Consider the following 24,493-nt stretch of genomic DNA (forward strand, 5'->3'; position numbering starts at 1 on the left):
TTCATAGAAACTGCTGCCATACAAAGGGCATGACAAGGAGGGGGGCACTGACAGAATAAGGTGGCCCACAGAGTGTAAGCTATTTGTTAGCACCTCCCAGGGATGTCCCTGACACTGTCATACCTGAAGAAGACTTCATAGAGAGAAGATATCTCCTCCTTGGTTGTGGGACACTACATAAAAAGAAAGCTGCATTGCCTTGAAGTAGGTTCAGTGATCTCCTTGCATCGGAATATTTTGATTTGTATCCTGGAGTGCTGAGCAGTGCTTTTGTATCTGCATGCCAGAGTTATTCTGTGCAAGACAAAGTCCTTGAGGCATAAGTAGAAAGTCAGGTCTTCAAAACTAAAACAATAAAGAGTAGAGCCTGTAATGGCTATGTTGTTTTAATTTAACAGAAATGTCCACCAAATAAAAAATATAAAAATTTTAATTTCCACATAACCTTTGCTAATGATGTACCATATTTTATGTAAGATTTGAATGTGTGAAGTTTGAAGTAACAGTTCTAAACTTAAAAAATATATGAATTTGGTTAGTTGGAACTTCCTAACTTTCCCTAGTTTATGAGCTTTTATTAATCGGATGGGAGTCATGAAAGCAGTTTTTGAAACAGAAAAGTGTTGCAGACACCATCTCCAAAATTCCATTACATGACCAATTAATGGCAAAAAGGATGCCTACAGTGATGTCCTTTGAGTAATCTTTGTTCAGAGATCTGCTTTCCAGGGCATGATTTCCAGTGGCATGGATTACCCAAAGGTGTACATGTATCTTGGCATCACCAGAGTGCTCTCTATATTCCTGTAAGATGTTCAGTAATCCAAAGCCACTTCAATGCATTGTACTAGACTCACTTGTACAACTTGCTTACATGCAGCTTAGTCCTTCCCAAAATCATCAAGAGGACAAGTCTGGCATGTGATAGGTGAAGTGAAGGAACAGGCAAGTATTTAAGTAGACATATGAGCCATCAACCAGGAGTGGTTTCAGTAATAATAGCATTTTAATCTTGTTTTCTAAACAAAAGAAGACTTAATCATGGACCAAAATTACACAGTAATGTGTGGTACTGTAGTTAGTTAGTGCTGAGGGCAATGGTGAATGATATGATTCAGTATATTTATTGTTTCAATTGTTTCTATATCCTTTGCTTTGAGGGATTCGGTCTTTGAGATTAATATGATGGTCACTGCCACATCTGTCTTGGATTCCTTGTTCCTTAAGAATAGCCCTGAGCAGTGAACATTACAGAAGTCTCTCATCAGGAAGGAGTAGTCACAATCTTTCATGCAGTTATAGATAGTAAAAGATGCTGATTTAGCTCTGCTGCCCGAGAATCTATCTGCCCTGGTGGATTCAGCAGGTCCTTTGAAAGGAAGCTGTTTCCAGGCAGACTCTGGGCTCTCGTCTATCATTCTTGATTAATAGTAAAATCTTCCTTTCTACTGTGAGCTACTTATAGCAAACCCCAGTCAGACACTGGGAGAATAAACAAAAGTAAAAACATAATTTCAGAGAGAAAAATGCTTCCTGTATCATACGGCATCACTGTTTCTGAATCCTAAGGGTGTTTGCAGTCTGTTGTACTACCTAGGAGCCTACCTACAAACTCAAAATGAGGAGTAATGCAAAATCTGCCTCTGACTGCACTGCTCTTGTCATCTGTCAGGGAGTAGTGGTACTCAGCCTCCCATGTCTAACCAGGCTAGTTATAGAAATGTACTGAGCATTGTGATATATATATATATATATTTAACCTGATAGCTTTTCTCTCCTGCTATACCCTACAAAACTCAAATACTGAAATTGCCTATGGCAATTCCATGATTCTTATTTGTGGTATTTGGACAAGGGGTGTTTCTCACAGAATCAGTGAACCTGAAGTATGTTTTAGCTCTAGTAAAACTTAAAGTTGCATATATTGCCTATATTTGTATATTTCAAAATATACAAACATAAGACTGAAGTTATGGTTTTTGTTAATGTTGGTTTAGACATAGCACCTGCAACACTTGTATCAATGAGGACACTGAGTAAAGATAAAATGCAAAGTGGGGCTGATTGACTAGTTAGTGACTCAGTAGTTACTCTTAATGTGTGGCAATAGCCACTTATGGCAATGGTTTTGGACCTATAAAAGCAGATTGCAATGAACTAAGAAAATTAATGGAACAAGATACTCTCTACTTTCTTTTATGATGCTATGATGAAAGAATAAATCATTTGGGGATGGTACTATTGATGATTATGACTGCATTCAGCAGTCATACCCTTCCCAAGCAAAGACTTAAGTATTGGCTTCTCTCTGGTGTGTAAGGAATTTGTTTCATGGTGATAAATCAGTTGAGATAATTAAGGAAATAAATGTTCACAGGAGTTGTATTGAGATTATTACATGACATGAAAACACTGTCAAACAACTGATAATTGAAAAGTTTTTAAATCAGTGAATTTTAAGCCAAATGTATATTATATATAGAATGCAATAGAAAAACACAAATTCTGTCCTTCTGAATAATGTTTTTCCAATTGGCTGGCACGTGGAACAAGTTTGTCTTATATATGCCAACTTACAAACATGTCCAATAATAGTAGAGAGAGCAACTGTTCCAAAGCTCTGCCAGTGTTCGTCAGACACAGTGACAGTAGCCACATCATTAATCTCACGGTATATTAGAAGTAAAGTCACTGGAATGGAATGGTGTCAAAGGATAAATGTTTCCCCCTTTGAAAAAAAAAACAAAACTTCTCAGTTTCACTTCATTGTGTTGTCTTTTTTCTTCTTTTTCCCCCCTCCTTTCCCTTCAATAAATCCTTTGGTTTCACCTGACGTTTAGGTAACAGTAGGAGACCAATATCCCGTGTCAGAGCTCATTCTACAGTTATCAGTTTAGCATACCCTTAAATCCCTGCAATTGCTGTGCCAAGAGCAATCCTCTCACTGAGAGGTTAAACATATGCATTACATATTGAAACAATGTAAGTAGCATGTAATTAGTGTTGTTTATGCATTCTCACTTCAGATTATACTTAAAATGTTTTTCAAGGCACTTAATGTTAGAGAGACTTAAATGAGCATTCATCCTGTCATTTTTAACTTTATTCATAAATGAGCACTCTAAATACATTTGAATGAGTTACTGCATTAGATCCCATGAACGAATACATGCATTCTTGCATTAGAGAATATAGTTTTTAATAAGATATATTTTAAAATGATAACACTCATGAATATGGCAATTAAATTTACAAACTGTCATCAACAACTTTAACAAAATGTCTTTGAATCAGGGAGGGAGGGTGTTGAGGGGGCATTTCTCTGCCCTATTTTTTTTCCCCCTTTTTTTTTTCCCTTTTTTTGAAGTCTTGTTCCATAAGGATTATAGCTCCCCCGCTGTTTGGAAAAGATAATTTCACTTGTAACACTAATAACTTGAGCAGGGAGAAGGCTGGCTGAGTGAATGGAATGCACTTCACTGCACATCTTGGCTTCGCTAGAAATCGGAAACAGATGGTCCTTGCGGCTGGCTTCCCACTCGGGCCCGCTCAGTGCCAGCCTGTGGTCGTTGGCTGGTTGCTGCTGGCACTGTGTGACTTGAACATAGTAGGACAGTGGCAAAAGAAATCAAATCTTTTTCATTGAGCAGCAAACTGTAATGAAATTTGACAGATCTGACATTCTATACCCAACATCTAGTTAGAATATATTAACCTTTTAGTTTTCTTTAGCTCCTATCCTACAAGTTATGAACCTTCCTATTAGAGTTTTGCTGTGGCTCTGGAGATGGTAGGAAACCAACATCTTCTAAACACCCTGTTATGTCAGAGCTAAAATAAATAGTTCCAGTTGTAAAGGAAACACCCTGCATTCCCACCTAAGTAGGGTAATAATAGCTTTGATCCAGCTGCATCAAAGCAAATGTTGTAGTTTAGATACTTTCACTTTCTATGAATTTGCATTGACTTCAATTATTTATTTATTTATGGTACAGGAGTCCTTCTTTCCCTCTGAAGGCTTCTCCCAGGTATGAGCACTAAGCCCTTCTTCCCAAGAGGTCAGGCTGGCTATCCCACAGCCTGGAGCCAGCAGAAAACAAAGTGCTAGGGCTGGTACCTCTCAGCTGAAGAGCATGCTGAGCTGTGCCTCTAAGTTATGGCCACAGATTAGGAAATAGTTGGTTGTATTTAAACTTCAAAATACAACTGTTTGTACATTTCAGGTTGACAGAGAATAATTTTTTATTTAAAATGTTTGTGCGTGTCATTCCATCTCCTTTACTCCTTTCAGCTGCTCCTCCTCCTTTTTCCTTCAGACATGAAGTCACAGCGTCATCTTGGATGTCCGTGTGTCCATTCTGCCAGAAGCAGGATCTTAGAGATTGTTACAGATGAGGCAAAACAGGGAATGCAGATGGCAGGGAGCAAATCAGAAGGGAAAACATGGGGAAGCTACAGGGAAAATGCAAAGACCAAAGACAACTTTCTTGGGGAGGGTAAAGAACTTCTTTCCCTGGGTTCAGTAAGATAATCCAAAATGCATGTGTCACCTCAAGTGCCGAGCTGAAGCTTTACTGTTGGCTCAAGAATCCTTGAAGGTGCAGTGATCACATGCTACTTCTCCTCTTGTTTACGCCTTTAGCAACAGCAGATCCTCTTGATTGAAGCCAGGATTATAGGATTTCCAAAAGCTAGAACATGCATTCATTGTCAGCAACTTTGCATTAGTTCAGAGGCTGTCCAGAAATCGACTGCCTGCTCTCACATGGCACTTGAACTAATTGTCACTGTTCAAGATAAGGAAATCCTCTTCGTAACTCATCTAAGTACAGGCTTCCTAAGGAAAACGCCTCCCAAATTAGGAACAGATCTAAAATCATACAGTTGCAGTCTTCCAAAAAAGTCCTAAGCAATTCCCACTGCAAAAATAAGGAGGGTATAGGGAATTTAAAAAGTGTTAATCAGCAGTAGGTACAATGCAGTTAATAGATATTCTAGTAAAGAGCACTGACATCCTAAAGCTGTGTCTGGTACTGGGAGCCGCGTGCTGTTCTGCCGGGTTTCTTCTACCAACATGAATAGTAGAAGCCAACATTTGGAGAAAGCGCCCGCTATGCCAACATTTCTAATGCTCTCATGCATTCAGTTTCCAGTAGACTGTAAAATGCCAGCTTGATAGAGTCATCTGAATTAATATATATGTATGTTATTAGCCTTTTTTAGTATTCGTTCCTGGGTTCCATATACTCGATAGCAACAATGATCTCACCCAAATGTGCTGCCGAGGGCAGATGCAGGGAGGCACACTTATGCTGTTTGTGCTGTGTTAGGCAGGTCTGCTCAGCAAATAAGCATGTTTATTTGTGGATAGTTGGCCACTTCTCCAGGAGGAAGTCAGAAAGCAACTGGCAAGTATGTGAATTTGTTGCTTCAGGCCTAAAGCTGTCGGAAAACAAATCTCTTCCCCCGTAGCCCAAAAACACATATACCTAACGTTTCCAACTTGAAGTATCATTTGTAGATTGCAGGCATTTTTATTTTGCAGCTGTGTCTGCATGAATGTCCAATGCATCATGAAAGCTTTTTCTTTTATCAGATCAGATCTGATTTAGAAGCACACATCTTTGTGGCTTATTAGTCTTTGGAAGGCATCGTTTTGTCCTAGTACTATTCACAGCGAGTGTTGTGCAGAATGCTGATTGACAAGAGTTAAATTCAAAACATGTAGCCATTTTCTGGTGTGTGGTTTTTTTCCTGATTGAAGGAAAACTACTTAGATGTTTGTTTCCAAAACGGCATCTGTCAGCAATCAAAGGGGAAAAATTGCATAAAACAAATGCAATTGTTTGGAGTAGCATTTCCTGGATCATGTTAAATGCTTGATTTGCTCCCCATTATGCTCACCAAATAATTTTATTTTCCACAATAATTGCAATATTTAACATGTTGTATTTAATCTCGTTTTAATGCTATTAACAACAGCAGCTTATGAAAGGAATAATTGCTCCATGGGTAAGAACCCACCATCCTCAGCATGAGGAAGAACAATGGCAAAGTTAACTGCACCTAATTGTTCTGAATTTAAAACACAGTTAACCAACAGCACTCCTCATTTCTTTGCACATAAGTGCTACACTGTCAGGAAGGAAATGGTTTCATGCTTCTGTCATTCATAAGCTGAAAATTGTATGCTCTTCTGAAAAACTGTTTATTCAGTGTGTTTTTAATTAATATTCTGAAACCAAGTAATGTATTGGTATAGGAAGACCTAAGTACTCTCAAAGCAGTGGTTAATAGAGCAATCAAGAGAAAGTTTGTCAGTAGATCTATAACTACATCAGACAGTGGAAAGCCATATAGACTGAACAGAGATTCATCAGAACTTGACAGGGAAGGCATGCAGCACAACTGGCTATAAAATACTGAATAAATTATAAGTAGGGTGGGTAAGCTGTTTGTTTAGAGAGGCAGGAGCAAATGCAGTGACATAAAAGTGAATTTGACGCTTGGTCAAAGGCTGGTTGTTACTTAAGCTTTTTACTTTTATTTTGAATGATTATTGCAAAGGAGCTTTTGCAGTAAGCAGCAGCCACAGAGGACAGGTAGCTCTGATGAGTCTGGAGTAAGAGAAGACGATAAATGCTTTGGCCAGCCAGTGTGAGGACAGTTCCTGGCACAGCCTCTGTGAGGTTTTTTTATGGACGCTGACTAAAACTTAACACTTCCCATGCTAGTCAGATCATTACTGTAAATAGCAGTGATGTCGTACCTGCTATCCAAAGGGGAAAAAAACAAACAAACAAACAAAAAAACAAACACACACACACAAACTGGGATGGGATGTGAAGTAGTTGCACAGAGTGTTCTCTGATGTATTTTTCTGTGCAAGCACCATAGATAAAGTCAGGGCAAAAACAAAAGCTAACCCCTGAATGTTACACTAGCACTTTGTACATTATGCTAAGTCATTTGCTTATCTTTCACATCGCAGAAATCTGAAGGTATTTTTGAAGCTCAATGAAAGTTGGTTCTGTCCTGCACTGAATGATGGTTTTGTGATCTGTGCCGCCTGGAATTACAACTTTGCTGCAGCCAAATAGTTAAACAACAATTGATAGCACACAAACAATCAAATGAAGAATTGTGCGCCCACGAGCTTCCTTTTTTGATACAAACAGAAATAGATATTGTTTAAAATAGAGTGGATATTTGTGATGCATTTTCCTTTTGCATGCAAAACACAAAAGATTTGCAGAGTGTGGCTCTTTGAAGGAGTGAGTTGTATCAGACCCAGCTCAGCAGACCTAGGAAATATTCTGGGTGAGTCTCCTTGCCGGTGCCGAAGTTGATTCTGTTGAGCACTTGAGGAAAGGCACTGCTGCAGAGGTCGAAGTGCTATGCTCCCCAGGGCGGTCAGATCTGGGCATCCCTTGCTCCCTGCGCGCCAGCCAGGCGCTGCAAATGGAAAGTGCTTGCTGCCTCTTTAATACTCAGCTGTTACAAAGTCATACTTCTGTTTTACAGTGTCCCACCAGAGGTGGGAGAGCACATAGTTGTCTTATACGTGATTTTGCAGGAAGGGGCTTCTATTACAGAGCATTACCAGGTTTCTGTAGCATTTCGAAATTATTTATTGTGGAGTTGTCTTTTTTTCCAAGTGATCTGTCAATTCCTCATTTGCACAACGAACCTTGTAGAGAGCACTGTGCTTTGTGGGAGGAAGGAGCAAACCTCTGTGAGGCTTTGGGGGGTTATTACCCAGTGTCAAGAAGTGTAACATTGAAAAAAAAAAAAAAAAAGTTTTAAAATACATAGTTGCAAATATATATTAAAAAATATATTAAATATATGTTTTTTTAAAAAATACAAGAAGGGAATAGTTTAGTTCTTATGGAGCACTTTTGCCATTTGAACCTTCTGATGAAAAGTCATTCATTAAACAATAAGATCTGGTATCTAAAATCAAGCAGGAACAAAGAGCCAAAACTTTTGTCTCCTTTATTAAAAAAAAAGAATAAAGAGCAATTGATTTCTTCAGAAAGCTCCTCTCAATCAAGAGATAAACTTGAGCAGTTTCTACTTTTGTTTTGGTCAAATGATTATATGCACAGTTATGAAAGAATGAAAAAGATGCAATTATTTTCTGCTCAGTCTTTTTTTTTTTTTTAACCGTTCACATACATGAGAAAAGTAGCTGCGATAAACAGATACTGAATCAGACTGAAATTCTTTTTTAACACACACACACACATTCAAAAAAAAAAAAAAAGGAAAAAAAAAATACCCAAAACATTGCATGATAGTCTCTAAGCAGTTCCATCTGTCAAGCAGAAATTTTAGGCTAATAGCCTGTGGCGATCTCCCTCCGCAGTCCACTACCTGCCTTTGTCCTATTAAATCTCTTTATTCTTCTTAAAAAAAGGAAAAGGGGGAAAGGAAAGAAAAACCTTGCAGACCAAAATCATCTGAGTGATGAAGCCCTAATTTTGACCGCCTCTCTTTGATGTTGAGCAGTGGGTTCTTATTTAAAAAAAAAAAAAAAAAGAGAGTGAGAGAGAGAGAGAGGGGGAGAGAGAGGGAGCGAGAGAGAGGAGAAGACAGTGCTGGGAGCAGATGACTTTTCATCTCCACTTCACCTTGCCACTGGGTCTGTGAGAGATTGGTTCATTGTCAAGGAGATTTTTTTTTTTTACCCATGATTCCATATGGTATGGACCGGGCTACATGTTGCCCAACATGCCAGTGCAAATGTTTTCTCAATTAGGTGTCTTATCTCCCGTGAGTTAGCATCAGATGAAGCTTGCTGACAGCATAATGGCAGGGAAAACCTCCGACGGCTCCATCAAATGGCAGCTCTGCTACGACATCTCGGCCAGAACTTGGTGGATGGTGAGTTGGCAGCAGGGCTGCTTTTTTTTTCTCCCTTTTCTACTTTCCCTCCCTCTTTGACAAAATGTCCCAGACCTCACATTTATCAAATTAACATTTGATTTTTTTCACACTCTTTAGTAGAGCAGCCTCACACTTGTCCCACTTGTGCGCTTTCCCCTGTGTAACAGGAGACCGTTAATGTGCACTACAGTTTCCACAGGGAAGCTTTTTCAATTCTCCTTAAAGAGGAGGGAAAAAAAAAAAAAAAAAGAAAAGAAAGAAAAAAAAAAGAAAAAAAAAAAAACATGCAAAGAAGTAGTTTGCAAAAGCCTTGTGCAGAGTAACTTGTCACAGCCGGCAGCCTAGCGCTCACTTTGTTTTACTTTATCTGCTGCTTTCAAGCGTCCGTGTGCATGTGCATTTTTTACCGTGCAATATTTTGTAAAGAGGGGAGGTGGAAAGTTCATTCCGCTGCAGAGTGAGTCAATGGCTGTAAAAGCCTGGACTGGTGCGGGAGTGTCGTGGTGTAAAACCATCACGTGTGCGGGGAGCGCGTTTTGCGAGGTGCTGCCACAGACCCTGCTCTCACTTCTCCCTCCACTTGTTTACGTGAGAACAGGTTACGGGGCTGCGCTGACCTGGAGCCATGTGTCACAGATCCCACTGAGCCCAGCTCAGACTGCTTTGGGGCGCAATTAAAGTTTCAATAAAGTCCCAACGTGCTCCGTAGAACGAGTTAACTAGCATGTCATGGTCAGCCGGGCCAGACAACCTTTGACATCTTGAATCTATAAGAGGTAGGGTGAGTTGGGAGGATGCACAATAGCCCATTGTGGCAGAAGATGCAAGTCCTGTTGCGAGGAAGAGAGTCCTCAAATCATTACTGCCCTCGTTAGCGTCTTGTCCGTTAGGGATTAATTCGTTAGCAGTGCATTTTTAGTTTTCTGTAATTATTATTCTTGTGGCAAGCGTGAATTCTTCCAGTGAGAGGAAAAGTTTGCTGCCAGGACAATGAGTGTATTATCCGCTCCTAACTGGACCGTGAACCTCAGCTCGTTTCACATAGATATCAGTTAAAAAAGGACCGGCGAGTGGAATTACAAAACAAGGCATGATCACTTTCATTGTATGATACGCTGAAACAAGTCGGGTCTCTCCCTCCCCCTCGCCGCCCCGGACCAATTTTGGTATCATTTGGAAAGTTTAAGACCTCTGAGGACTTGAAAGACTTTTAAAAGTGAGATCCGGAAGGTTTTTATTCTGCAGCTTGGTGGTGGCCATTGTGTATATCATGTGGCTTGTATTTAAAGGTGTTTGGGCTCGGGTTTGTCAGTTTTGTTTTGTCTAAAGTCTTAATTTTTTAACCGGTTATTAGAGGTTTGCCAGCGGTTGCCAGCGAAATGTAACATGCAGCATTTGGTTAACAGGAATAGGGAGGCTAACCACTTTCTTATAGTACTGATTTTCCAATTAGACTTTCTGCCAGGGGAAGTTGGAGGGGGAAGGGGTATTTGCATGCACATAAACTGTTGACTATTCATGTGACTTTTTTTTAGCTCGTTAAACCCCTGTAAATAAGTCTATTGATTCTCAGTTATCATTTTCAAAGCAAAGTTTTAGACTGCCTGTTTTAACCCCAACGTTTATCTTGTGCTGTGATTTTGCCTTATTCTAAGCTATCTGTATATTTTATTACCATTCCTTTTATTGTCTATCGGCTGCTTTTATGATGAGGTATGTCAATGTTTATTATTTAATAAGTATCCTCAAATGCTACTAGGCAGTGATTTGTCAGCCTTTAGAAAGGAGCTGAGGAAGTTTCATTTCAGTCACATTTATTTCACAGATGTTTTAGTACCGTGAATATAATATGTAAAAATGCTGGAAACATTTAGTAATGCACTTGCCTAAAAATAAACAGTTTTATAACCACACATGCTGTTGTTTAGATTAAACATTGCCGAAAAGTTCTTCTTAAACTTGAACGTCACACCATTTATTTTCTAAGAGAACAAAACCCCCACTAAAATAGCCTTGTTTTTGTGGTAGGAGTTGCGCCAGATGAAAGAGATGTTATTTTTAACCAAAATGAATAATTCAAGATCTTTACAATAGATGCGTTAATTGCAAATAATTTTCATACAAAGTTTCAATTATTGATGGAGTAATAAGCAGTTTTTCATGCAGTCAATGAATCTAAAACGTACAACAAAAAGTAGATACATCTTATGTTCCTTACCCCCAAACCTCTTCACATTTGCCACGTTCTTTTAATCAAAAGTAAGCTAGAGAGCCGATCTTAATGTTTTAAAGACAAATAAAGCTTTTAAAATTACCTCATGCATCGTCTGGCTGCACAAAATCTCAGCTGCATAGTGCTAAACTTCGGTTTGGTACTGCCAGCATACAAAGAGATGAGTGAATACCCCTTGCACCCATATGGACTCAGCTGCCAGCACTGTGATATGCAATTTTGCTTTTTAATGAATCGTAAACAATTTGTGTGTCAAATGAGGGAGTTTGTTTTCTTTCTGGAGCAGGTTCTAAATCAGGTTTAAGCTATAGCTGTGTACTGTACTGGACTATTATGCCCAAATTTAAAGGTTCTGTGTCATTTTGATGAAAAGACCTGTTATAATGAAAGAAACGGCTTTATAAAAGGCTGGGTGTAGTAATCTCTCTTTCTTTCTTTCTCTCTCTCTCTCTCTCTCTCTCTCTCCGTCTCTCAACCTCACACTCTCCCTCTTTCACTCTGGTCTATAGCATGTTTATAGCTAGCTAACTGGAGATAATGGAGATTGGTAGATTGCATGATTAGGAAAATGAATGGATTTTATCGTTGGGCAAAGCAGCTTGCATTTTTTAGAGGTGGCTTTAAAATGCAGAGTTCTAATTTTGACCTTATTTTCTTTCGCTGATAATCTTTATTAATGCTCCTCTAATTCGTTTTGCCTGATCGCAGTTAGTTTTTCTCTCAAGCCATCTGATGGAATGGCTAATATATTTTATCTTACTTGCCAGAATAGCAAGATGCCATAGTAAAACAAAAATGCTATTTTTCTTTCTTGCAGACAGTTAGTAATGTTTCAGACTGCTTCAAAAGAACCCACAGGATTTGTGCGTTTTAACAATAATTGCCTTTCTCACCACAGTTTTAAGGCATTCTTCTGATATCTTATCTATTTTTCTCATGCTGTAATTAGAAAAAAACAAAAATGCATGAACAGTTGTTATTTGACTATATTGTAATGTGGTGTTTTAGCAGAAAACTTCCCAAAATGCTGTAACTTTGCATGGGAAGGAATATATACATATTTTCAGAGAAGTACCAAATACTCTAAACAGTATCACAGCCTGGAGATGTGACAAGAATTGACTTGTTGAAAAAATAATCATAATTTCGACACTTTTTATTTAAATTTGATGCTGTCACAGAGACACTAAAGGGTTAGTCCTAGCAAAGTTTCAGTACTGTCTTACATTTGTAACAAATATGTGCAGCTGTGCTACTTTTATAAACATTTATCTCAAGCTGATTATTTTTTTTTTAATTATTTGCTCTAGCAAGCCTATATGATGTTGTGATGGGACTTTTATATGTCTTCAGTAAGGGCTGGTCTTCAAATTTCTTCTGCGCCAGGTTATTAGAATACACACATAGCAAACATATAACTGGTAGAAAATTCTGAATGACAGCACAAAAGTAAAGACCCTGGGCCCAATTCTGCTCTGCATTTCACTGCTGTCAGCCTGGAGTCACTGCGTTTAGAGGAGCAGAGTCAGCCAGGTTCTCCCCCTGAGTGCCTGGGAGCCACTCACAGCTTGAGAATCTCAGCCCAGGCAGCTTTAAGACCCAAATCCCAAACTGCTTTCTGTTGTGGAAGTATTGCCAAAAAATAGGGAAAAAAAAGGAAAAGAAGAAAACTTTATTAATAAATGAGAAGGTATTTCAGATGACTCCACGTATGAGTTAGCATGCAAACTGCTGTTACTGAATGTGACAGTTAAAGCAGATCTTTCAGTCATTTGCCAAAATAACAGTTTTGAGTTTTATTATCAAACTATCAATCCACATTTTAGTGTATAGACCTTTATTTTAATTAGATGCCCTAAGTTAAAAGGTAATTTATTAAAGATACAGGACTGGACTTGTGGTCATTGTGTTTGAACTGAAAACACTTCTTTCTCTCACGCCGCTGTGCAAAATATTTAGAGGAATAACTGAACTTGCTCAGGTCATAAGCAATTGCAAACTGTTAGAGGCATTTCTCTCAATTAAGAACTAATGGAATCCTCACTATGGATTTTATTACAAGTGAGATTAAAAATAATGGCACGTCTAATAAATATTCAGACTTGTCATATGGAAGGCTAGTTAGTCCTATGAAAGCTAAGAAAGTCCAGAAGCACAAAATACTCAAAAGTAGCATTTATCATTTAAATCACTGAACGCATCTATACATGAGCGCATTTACATACTCTGATAGAAGTTTATCATGATAATCACCTCGTGCTGTTGTGCTGTTTGTGGCTTTGCTGATTTGTGCTTATCATTTGAGGAATATTAAAAAGCATACTTGTATTTATTATTATCCTGGACCTGCCTCTATCAAAACAACAAAGTGCACCGAAGTACAATATTGTAGCGTCGATTTTCCTTGTTTTATGCAGTTATTTTTGTGTGCTCATACACTGCTCAACCACTGTATAAATGCTTTAATTAAAATTATTCTTTTCCTGTCGGAGTTGCTAAATTCCATCTCTAACTTCAGTGCTTACGTTCAGTGCTTCATTCTACATACTTCTACTACTTTATAACGACTTTATTCTCTGTGTTTGTCCTCCTTATGCCTACAAACATTTGCCCTAGTTGTTTTCCACTCTTTTTTCCTTCACCTGTCCCGAATATTGCCATGGATGTTTCTAATTTAAAGCCAGAGGAGTCAGTGGCTGATTAGAAGACAGGAAATTGGAGGATTAAACTGTCTGGTTGAACTTCCTTTACTTATCAGTCCCATGTAACTGACACTGGATTAGAAACTCGTTGGGACAATTTCTACAATGTATTGGTACTTCTGTTTTCTTAATCTTTATTCTTCTGGAGAGAATGTATGAAAAATGAGAGAAGGGTAGTTTGTGGCAAAAAAAAAAAATACCCAGTGCTTTTTTGTAGCACTGAAACGCCATACATTTAATCTAAATGTATATCAAAGCCTTCAGATATGAAAATGTGTTCTGTTTTTTAAACTATTCAGATTTATAATATATACTTTATATTAACTTTCGTATGTAAACAACCAAGCAAGAGATACTTTCAGGAAGGGGGAGGGAAATGACATCATTTTAGTAAGAAGGGAATGCGCCACGTTAACCCTTGTTCAACCCCTCGGGAACTTCCTGGTTTGTTGTAATGCGATGGCACTGCCATAGCACACCCCGAGGAACTGCCACAGAGTAAATTCAGCTGTCCCAAAAGCTTCAACAGAACTTATGGTGCTATCCCGTGAGCCAGGAGCCAGGGCTCTACTGTCCCTGTTGGTGTCCAGAGAGCAGAAGGATGCTGTGTAGACAGCATTCTGAACAGGAGGAGAAGGAAGAGCATTGCTCTTTACCCTTAGGGGCCTGCTCAGTCTCTCTGGTGATGTTCATATATTGTTTCCAGAGCCTGCCATGGCGTCTAGAGGTGAAATTATTGTGACAGGTCCTCCTGACCATATTATTACTTTTCCAACTATCTTGTGGACTTCTCATATGAAGCTGTGCTGTACCTAAGGTACTTCTCTGCTATCACTCACTGTTCACCATCCTTTTAATTCTACACACTCAATCAGCTTTGGGATGAGATGTGAAGTATCAAAACCTCAGTGAATGCGTGACTATGAAGAAAAAAAAATAGGCATTGCCTTGAGAGGTCTTAACACTCTCCGATCTGAATCCAAAGGTTGCAAGGCTGATAATGCACATGAGTTTAAACATCAGCACCAGATCTTTAAAGTGATGAGGATGCTTCTGAGGCTTTCTGTCAGCGTACTACTCGTACATTAAGCAAGCCCTCAACTGTTACAGAAATCAGAAAGGAAATAAAAATATACTGAGGGGTTTTGCTGGCAAAGTTCAAGTGTTTTCTGTAAGAAGGAAGAACAATCTGAAACTTGTAGTAATTAACTTGTTAATATCTGCTTTCTCTGCCTTTGGATGAAAGGAAAAAGGTAACATTTTCTGCTTGTTGAGAGGTTCCCTGAGTTCTAATCACAGCATGAAGAGTCTTACCGTGCTGCTAGAGGTGGACTTCACTCCTCTCCCTCAAATATGACCACTGACACTAATATATTTAAAGATGATTTCAGGATGAATCAAATTGTATTTTTCTTCCAAATCAACAAAGAAATGATAGTTCTTAATTGCATGTTTTTACTTGATGATAACTTCAATTGCTATTTCCATCAATCTCACTAGGGACTTCTCTCATGTGTGTTCTGCTGGATTTGTCCAGTAATAATTACATTACTCATTACCAGTGCTGGAGCTTTTTACATGCACATATACACACGTTCCACATGCAATCCTCACACTTTATCCAGTGTCAGAAAGCACAGGCCCTGCCACATTCTCAAGGAATCCAACAACACTCAGAGCAGCAGGAGCTGGTCCGACTGAGGTGCCTTTGGAGCTGGCATAATATAAACCCAGAACAGCTCTTCTTCACAAAGGTCTTTGAATTTAGAATCTGTATGACAAAAATCTCCGTATCTATTTTCTACACAGTAGATTACTAGAAAGTAGTTCTCAGTAAGCTGAAAAGTCATTAGAACAGATGAAATAAAAGCATTGGCTAATAGAGTGAGATTCAAAATATTTTGCTTCCATAAGCATGTCTTGTTCTTTGGTTGTTGTTTTTCTTTTCAGAGGCTGTGAAACACAAAGTTAGCAATACAACTAGATATGGGTGGGAGTGTTGGATGATACAGATGGCACTATAAGCTTGTAGACTTTTACTACCAATAATTGCAGTGCCCTTGCTTTCAAATGAGTGCAGGTTGCCCTTGATGTACACAAACAACCATATTAATTTCACAGCCCAATTGGAATCACATACACAAAATAGGGTTGTCAGTAGGAGCAGTGTGGGAATTCAGTGCTATGGGATAAACCACAGAGACCTTCACTTTAAACTTGAATAACTCAAAAGATACTCTATGTATGTGGTCACAAACAGACTTTTGAGCGTTTGGAGTATCTCAGAGGGAAGTTTTTTGGTATGTGTTTTTAATATTTATTTAGAATTCAGTTGTGCTGGAGCAAATGGACCTGATGCTTCATGGAAATGTGCTACTGTTCAGAAATGGTTGCATTTACCAGTGTAACAGAAATAGGAAGTAGAGCATGGCTTAATGATTTACGTAAAGGAAACATTAAAATTGACCCATTTTTAACCTTTTATATTCAGTAAGAAAGAAGAAAAACTGCTCCATTTGATTGTTGATTCAGTTAACATTTATTTTACTCCCAGGAACAAATAGAAACAAGCCTGTGCATTTCTGCTCGCTGGTGTTCTTTTGACTAAAAATGTTTTCTCTGATTTGGTTAAGAGGTATATGTTAAGTGTGGGTTTTGTGCAGTTGCAGAAAGGTGATTCATCAAGGATTTTAGACCAGCAGAACAAGAACAAATTTTTAAGGGTTGTAAACTATGAGAAGTAAAACTGAAACTAACTGATGTTCTGTGCTTGTAAGTTACCATGGAATCATGTTGAAGTGGGAAAGGATCTCTGTGTCTCTGATCCCTCTCCTGCCCAAGCCGGGCCATTCAGAACAGGGTGCGAGGCCAGGCAAACAAGGACATTAACTGATTTCTGATGTAAGTTTGTGGTGAGATTAGAAAGTCTAAGGAAAGAATAGGCCAAAAGCGTGGTTGTACAACACAGGTACTGTAAAGGATGGGAAGGAAAGAAGGAAGGCTTTGTGAATGTGTTTCCCAGCATTACGAAGAAGAGTGGCAAAGAGATCACACCTGTATAGAGGCAGTTAATCGCAAGACTTTTTCTTGCTGCCCTTCAGATCTCGCTTTGAAGTTGCTTCTTTTTCATTACTTAAAATCTGGTTCAGTAACATATGGGCTACCAACTGCTGTGGTCCTCCAGTAACTGGACCACTGCACAGACAGACAACTTGGGTTTATTTTCCCCTCTTCAGAGGCATGGGCACGGTTTGAATTGCAGATTAGGAGCTCATTTGCTCAAACTCTTCTGTGCTGAGGCAACTCCATAGCAGGAAGCCAAAGAGTCATAGGATGACAGCACTGGCTGAACAAAATAAGGCTCTATGCCAACTTCATGAGATGTCCCTCCAGTCAGCAGCGCTGCCACTTTTGACTGCATCTGCTCAATGTAGTATTTGAGTATTTTAAGGGACTCTGCTGTAAACTCTGGCGAAAACGGAGAAAGGAAAACATGAAAAAGAGAGGATCCCAGGCTCAAAGCACCCCTATGGTGCTGGATTCAGATGTCTAAAGCACAGTTGTGCATCAGCACCTGCAGCTTTGCATCCTGGTGTCTCCCACCTGCATTTTGAACAAAGTCAGGGGTTTCACAGCACGTTACCCTCCAGAACCACATGCCTTTGTAGTATTTTCACTTTCTCTCCCTTTCGTGTTCCTCTCATCAGTTGTTTCTCTCTGTGCGTGGTTCGATCCACCTTTCTGCTACTTGTCTCTCAGCACATCTGGTTTGATTGCAGAACTTGTCCTGCTTGAAAACTGATCCTGCTTCAAAAATGAGATATTTCAGCAGTGTGCAGGTATACTGGGGACAGTAAAACCTTAACTGTGATCCACTAGAAATGTTTATCCAGGCAAAAAGTGAATGATTGGGTGCCTAGCAATGGAAAGATCAATGGGCTGGGAATTTTCATTTTCCCTTTAGAAGGGAAAGGCACTGGAGACAAAATGGGTGGAAGCTGTACCATGAAATACAGTGTGAGATGAGGCCTTCTGGAATATGAGAAGTAAACAGACTGATAAGGGGGGAATGTCAGAGCTGCAGAGTTTTCAGGATGGTGACAATTTCAATTTGATGAAAACATCTGTTCATGCGCTTTGGATTGAAATAATCAAACACCTGTACTTCCACATATGTGTTCCTACTTGCAAATTCCTTTGTTCTAATGAGTTTTCTGGGTGCACGTTCCAGGACGGGTGTGTGTGAGCATGGTATAGAATTATTATTTGGATGCTGAAGGTATTTGCACCTGCAAAATGCAGGTGCCTGCTGAAGTCTGTGCTATTACAAGCAGATATGCAATGTGTTTCCCTTGGTTTCTGTAGAGATCTGCCAAATCTATCACTTTAGCTTCTTTATGTCTCAGCTTCCCTATCTATGGAGAAGAATAATAAAACTCACCTCAAAAAGGCTGTTAAATGTTAATTAGTGGGTTTTCAATGTTATCAGAAGGCAGGTGCTGTAGTTGCAATATGCTGTTTTATTAAAAAATTATTTTGTGAACATAAATTTCTGCAGAATGAGAGAAATTAAAACCAGGGAAGACCTAACAGGCTGTGGAGTCTTTCCATCTATCAACAGTCTGTTCTTACTGTTTATTTATTGCTGACTTTTATATTGCCTTTAAGCCAAACACTATGGGCTACTTATAAGGCATATGCTATGAGCACAAGTGAAAGCAGTGTTCAGTGATTAATCGCTGAATTGCTCTCTCGAAATCAAGATAATAATATAATAAGACCTGACTGGGGAAGGCTGGTGGTATGTATGCTCAGTCTGTGTAAGACAGAGAGATCTGTGTCTCTTTCCAGTCTCTTGCATGCTGCTGTTCCATATTAAGTAGGAATTCAGTAGAATGAGCGGATTACTGGGATTTCATTAAAAATTAAATGTACAATTATTTAGATGAATTTTTCACATATGCTTGTGGGCAAACAACTTTTGATTAGTTGTTGACATATAGTACACACAGTGTGTGTGTGTGCACATGTATATTTACATGCACGATATATAAATAAAATACAGACAGTAATGCAGTGTTAGTAAAGTCCACTTGTAGTCATTGATTTTAGGAGTTCTGTATAGGATGGAAAGAGCGATCTTTCTCAGAATGAAAAACTGTTTTCACTACACCACATTAATAATTATTTATCCAGTGAACAGCATCAGAGCTTCTCACTCAGCCCAACCCTCTGCTCTAACTCATTGAAGAAGTTTCTTTTCCAAATGATGCTGCGGGAGGGAAGCTGCACAAAGCCTTTTTCTGTAGCAACTGTCACTGGCCTGGGGCTTTGGGATTTACATCTGTGGAAGGAACTTCCTCAGTTTGATTTTAATTAGAAATCAGGTGGTAATGCTGGGAAAAAAAATTGTAAAGATCTGAAGTGTCTGAAGAGGAACGGCTTGAATAACACTGTATTAGTCATGAGGCAAGGAAGGAAGAATGTTGTCATGATTTGAAAGTAACATTGTTCAGTAAACGAAGATGTGTGAAGCATTTGCTAAACTAAATTAGTTCCGAGGTTTGGTGCACATTTGTGTAATTCTGTTCATTGAGGCTTTGAACAATTGTGAAGGAAAAACAGCAACGAATCTATTAAGAAAAAAGCTTGAATTGCTTGCTCGTGGTGTTTATCTGCAGCCATTCAGCTGCCATTTCACGTATTTCAGACAGAATAATAAGTCTGCACAAATAAACACAAATAACGCCGTAAAACTACTGCAAATTCTATGTTGTGGCATTGATCTTATGAAGACTTTGCTTTCCCTCATACGAGCAGAAATTGTAGATGAGTTTTAGGACTCTGTCTCCTAAATTTTGCACAGAGGCTGTTCCTCGGTGGCTGACCTTTTTCTAATGCAGGGATTTGGTTTGCAGAAAGAGTAAATCTGTTGCCTTGAGTGTCCCCTGTAGAATAACATGGAATAAGTGCAGCCATATACTTTTACTATATTATCTTGTGATTAATTTCCCTAGGAGTTGGTACTCTCACCCCTTTACTGAGAGGGGAGAAATCGTCCATGCTTTCAGGGTTATATTCCCAAGTACTTTAACACACTTCTGACATTTACCTCTCTGCCTGGGTTCTTTACCTTTGTGCCATTAGACTTGTTGCTGTCTTACTCAGTTAAGAAGTACAAATAGCCCCAGCATTGCCAGCTGCAGTCCCAGGCTGGATCATTACTCCAGATTTGAGGTTAATCAACTGCAAATTCCATTAGCTTCATACAGAGTGAAAATAAAGAACAGACGGTCTCGCAGGCGAGCCAGAAGTCAGGTGCAGCACAAGACGGCCAGCCTTCAGGTAGAGGCGTTTTTTCCCTTCAGCTAACATCTCTAGGATTGGACAAGGATCAGATCAAAAAAAGGATTTTCATACAAGTTTTATAGCTGCTCTTTTTTTGTTGTTGCTGTTTTCCCCCTTCTCTTTCCAGTCCAGTTATAATTTGATTCTGCTGGGGGCTTTTACCCCTTTTCTGCTGTGTTCTATGGAAAGTCATCGCTAAGAGTTATATTCTCAGACATCTTAGGTTCTTTAGCTATCTGTTGATTATACCAACAAGTTGTTTTCTTTCTCAAGGAAGTGCTGTGCAAAGCTTGGGGGTGAGTTGGCTGCTCCTGGCTCATTTGCTAAGACGCCAGTCATGCAGTTGCTGATATACATGTGTACCTTGGGAGCACTTGCATTGATTTCAATAGGACTCGCCATGTCAAAGCCAAGCACACAGGAGAGCAGTAGCAGGGAGCGGGCCTAGACACTCCCCTGCTGCGTTCATGCTGTGCACTGTCTCCTTCTTACCCCCCAAATGCTGCTTTTGCTTATCATTAGTGGTTTTCTCAGGAGAATGTGTGAAATTTCTTTAATGTTCTACTTCTTTTTGTGTGAGCTACAAGCAGTCAGTGCATGTAGAAATAAAGTAACCTGGAACCTGGAACTGAAATCTGAGGTTCTAACTGCTCGTGTCTCATAATAGTACCTCATGTCTTTCTCACTTGTCTACAGCAGAAGTTTTTCTACTTCAAGGAAAGAACTGTAGTGAAGTCAGACTTCTGTGGCCAGAAGTTGAGATACGGCTGTGCTCTGGTTGTACCTTCCAGACTAAATTCTGGAAAATCTACATTTGCACAATATTTGCAACTCAACATGAATCTCATGTGCTGTGGCATTTCGCTTTTCTCTGCGTGTTACTCTATTCACCCAGTTTTGGTGATGACGGGAAGTGCCTGTCTGTATATCTCCCTATATACATATGTTAGATTATCACTGGCATGCCATTACAAAAGGTTAGGGAAAATATTGCCGCCAAAAGAACTAAAGATTAAATAATCCAATCTCTGGGAACTGTAAACTAACAATCACTATCACAAATGGGCCCTTTCTAATCATAGTTTGTGGTGGAATGAAAGATGCAATTGTCTGGAATTGATGAATATGGGATCCATGCTGGCTTCAGGGTCAAAGGTGATTTCATGCAAAGGTCCCTTTCTCTCTGGCACCGCTTCCTTTGTATAGCATAGCTTGGCAGCTATCTCTTTGCACTTCGGCTACCTGCCAATGCAGCTGGTACTGTGCAACTGTCTGGTACAGACTACAAAGCATCACTCAGCAACCAGCAGCTCCGCATGGGGCCCCTTTTCTAGGATGACAAAGAAAGATGGGCTATACATTCTGCCATCTATACCCATTAAAAAGACTCTTAAATTGCATCACTGCAAGTTATTGTTAATTATGTAGTAGTCACTGGATCTGTATGATCCTTTAAGGGGCTGATAATCTTTTCTGTGTGCTGGCAGTATAAGTAATCATGAGGGAAAATCAGTATTTTGTTGTGTAAAACGTAAGCACTAATGTGGTAAGATGCTTATGCATAGCCATATGAATGAAACCTTCATTTGGATTGTGTACACCACAGGTTTGCAGCATATGCAGGAAAAAAGTTGATTGAACTAGACAAATTACTTGTGAAGTTGTGTCCTTATAGCTTCAATATTCATGTTACAGTTAAGCTTGGAAAGTGTTTTTGTTAGTAAGCATTTATCCTGAAAGCTTGATGGTTGTTAAAATGTGCCTTGAGCTGAAACGGAGATGGAAGAAAACAAACTTTTTGGCTACATTAAAATAAACAATCTCAGTTTAGAAATCATGACACTAACCTGTGTTTGAATGATGGGATTCTGATACAGTGGCAGCAGTGGTAGATCGAAGTGACAGTCGTCATCCCAAATGCATTTTTCCTTCAGTAATGCGTTTTCCTCCTGTTCTTAAGAAATTGTTTGAAGTGTGGCCAGCAGAAGAACAGCCCTGGTGCCTCCTAAGGCTGAGGTCTTGCTTGTCTCTTGAGGAATGGCCAAGGTACTTCTGTTATGAATTGTAATGCAACTAAATGTGCAGGCCTGTTTCCAGTGATGTTTTCTAACTCCTATCAGTCCGTCAGTGTAACTGGAATGGCTTTTTTGGGGTGAATGAGTTAGACTAACCCTCAGTGGACAGATAGCTGACTTAATGCATAGTTGCAAGGTGTGTTAACTCAGATAATCTGGGCCAAACGCTTAGCTCCTGCCTGGCATGGCTCCACTAAAGCTAATGGAGTTGTACCAATGTACCCCTGCAGAATTTTCTGCACTTTGCTTTTCCATAAATTTCAAGAAAGAAGTCTGTTTAGAAAATGGTGAGACTTGTTTATTCATGATGGTTTCCCCCCTTCGCCCCCCCCCACTACCACCCACCCCCCCTTTTCTCCTGCTTTCACTGCACTATTTATGATCTTGCACTTGCCTCCTGTAGAGTTGGCAAGTGTCCTAAGATGTACACCAAATTCTGGGAGGGAAACAGCACCATTTCTGCACAATACTGTTGTGAGAGCTAGTCTGTTGAACCACGTTTATTTCCTCCTTTGTTTAAATTACACAAAAATCTGAGACACCAGATACAACAGGAGTAGATGAGAACCTTCAGTCTTCGGTTTCTCTCTTTCCTCCTTGCATCTAATATTCCTTTTCTTGCCTTGTTCTGATAGCGGCTATTTGAAATAGTTATATATAATTTAACATTATACAAAAGTATTGTCATATCAAACATAGTGAAATGGATTCCAAAAACACCATCTGGTATTTGGGAATGCACTGTGAGTTGGGAACGTGAGAAGAGATATTCTTTGCCACTTTGCTTGGGACCCAGCCATTAGCAGTGTAATTGCCAAGAAAAGGTGACAGGCTTCAGGCTTAATGCAAGTGGGTTTTTTTTTTCCTCTCTCTCTTCCCCAGCCTGTTAACTCTATGAGTCCTAAACCAAACACAGAAGGCACCATAGTGGCAACGTGATGCTGAAAAACAATAGGCTCCCTTAAATTAAAAGGCAGGGCAGAAAATGAAAACAGTGGCTGGGCTCCTATAAGAAGGCTTGAGTAAGTGAAAGCAAAATAGGCTTGTTCAGAGGAGGAAAGAAATGAAGACATGTATACTTTAATGAAGACATGTATACTTTAAAGCTGCAGTGTGCTATGCAGAATTGTTCCTTTGAGGGGATTTGTAATGATTAGAGTTTCCCGAGCTTTATCCAAAAGCTCATTTCAAAGCCATCATTAGTTTCCTCTAATCCACCCAAAATTGCAAAACACATATTGTGAAGGTCATCCATGACCATTCTGAACCTGTTTTATTTGATGTTGCCTGACTTCCTCTGCTGCTGTGTCTCCATCTTTCTCTTTAAGGAAGTGGGGAAAAAAAAAAAAAAAAAAAAGATTTAATAAATTAAAATCTGAGATTGATTTCTGTGGGAATACTATTCTGACATGTAATAACCCACATGGCATGCACAGTACAGCTTAAATAGTTCCATGTTGCTTGCCTGTATGCTACTGTTGGCAGGTGTAATTCTAACAAGTTTTGCCAATATTTCTCACCTGAGAACCAGAACAGACACGAGGGAAGGAAAAAATCAGAGATATTTGAACAAGGATCAAAGTCTGCATTACGGGCAGGAAAGCAAATAAATTTTGCAGCCGAGATTGGAAACAAGTGAATGACAGATTTTAATCTTCACTGATTTCCATCTAACATTTGAGATACAGCTCTATATTAATTCTGAAATTTTAAAAAGGCCACATTGATTTGTTTCGGTATGTCAGGAGCTGCAAAGCTACAATCGAACTGCTATTAAATTACACCAAATAAAATGATTTCTGGTGGGTGTATCCAGTGCTTGCCAAATTAGATGAAATGAAAGCTAACCCTCTTAGTGTAGCTGTTGTTTTTAAATATTTATGTCTTTTACAGACATTTGTGTATGCCATGAGGGGGACTAGAAACTCCTTTGCTATCAGTCAGTTTGCATAGACCTTCAGAATCCTTACATTGTCAGTACCAGACCCCCACGAGATGTTCATCGCTGTGAGTTCTTACCATTTATCTGCAATAAGTGTGCTGATCTGCCATGCTGCTGCTCTGGCTCCTGTTGCTCATCTATTTACTGTGATCACATTTCACCACAAATTAGTTTGGTGCACAAAATTCAGCATGTGAGGTGCAACGCAGCGAGGGGTTCAGACCTTTGGTACAGAAGAGCTGGAGGCAGGGACTGAGGTGCCAGGTTGGTCAAGGGACAGAGAGGGTCGATGAGACCACCA

General features: G+C 39.4%; 1 protein-coding gene and 1 long non-coding RNA gene across 20 annotated transcripts in view; one reads left to right on the top strand and one right to left on the bottom strand.

Moving 5' to 3' along the window:
- Nucleotides 1-3,085: 3,085 nt before the first annotated feature.
- On the bottom strand, nucleotides 3,086-11,331 carry LOC146759080 (uncharacterized). Of its 2 annotated transcripts, none has more exons than XR_014932835.1 (2): nucleotides 11,208-11,331; nucleotides 3,086-4,919 (listed from the first exon to the last, which is right to left on the bottom strand). It is a non-coding gene; the product is annotated as an uncharacterized LOC146759080 (long non-coding RNA). The 2 variants fall into 2 exon arrangements; XR_014932836.1 differs by having other exon boundaries at nucleotides 4,218-5,799; nucleotides 11,208-11,318.
- Nucleotides 8,309-24,493, top strand: part of NFIA (nuclear factor I A) — a 323,759-nt gene continuing 307,574 nt past the window's right edge. For 15 of the 18 annotated variants that reach the window (XM_085511645.1, XM_085511646.1, XM_085511653.1 and 12 more), the window contains exon 1: nucleotides 8,559-8,889. In XM_085511645.1, coding sequence (XP_085367771.1) covers nucleotides 8,794-8,889 — 96 coding nt within the window. In that variant the 5' untranslated portion in view covers nucleotides 8,559-8,793. Of the gene's footprint in view, nucleotides 8,890-24,493 lie in introns of all 18 variants that reach the window. The other 3 variants (XM_085511655.1, XM_085511661.1, XM_085511649.1) reach the window with 3 other exon arrangements.

Source organism: Coturnix japonica, chromosome 11 (assembly GCF_054131305.1).
Source record: "Coturnix japonica strain WE chromosome 11, WE-NBRP24, whole genome shotgun sequence".
Lineage (NCBI taxonomy): Eukaryota > Metazoa > Chordata > Aves > Galliformes > Phasianidae > Coturnix > Coturnix japonica.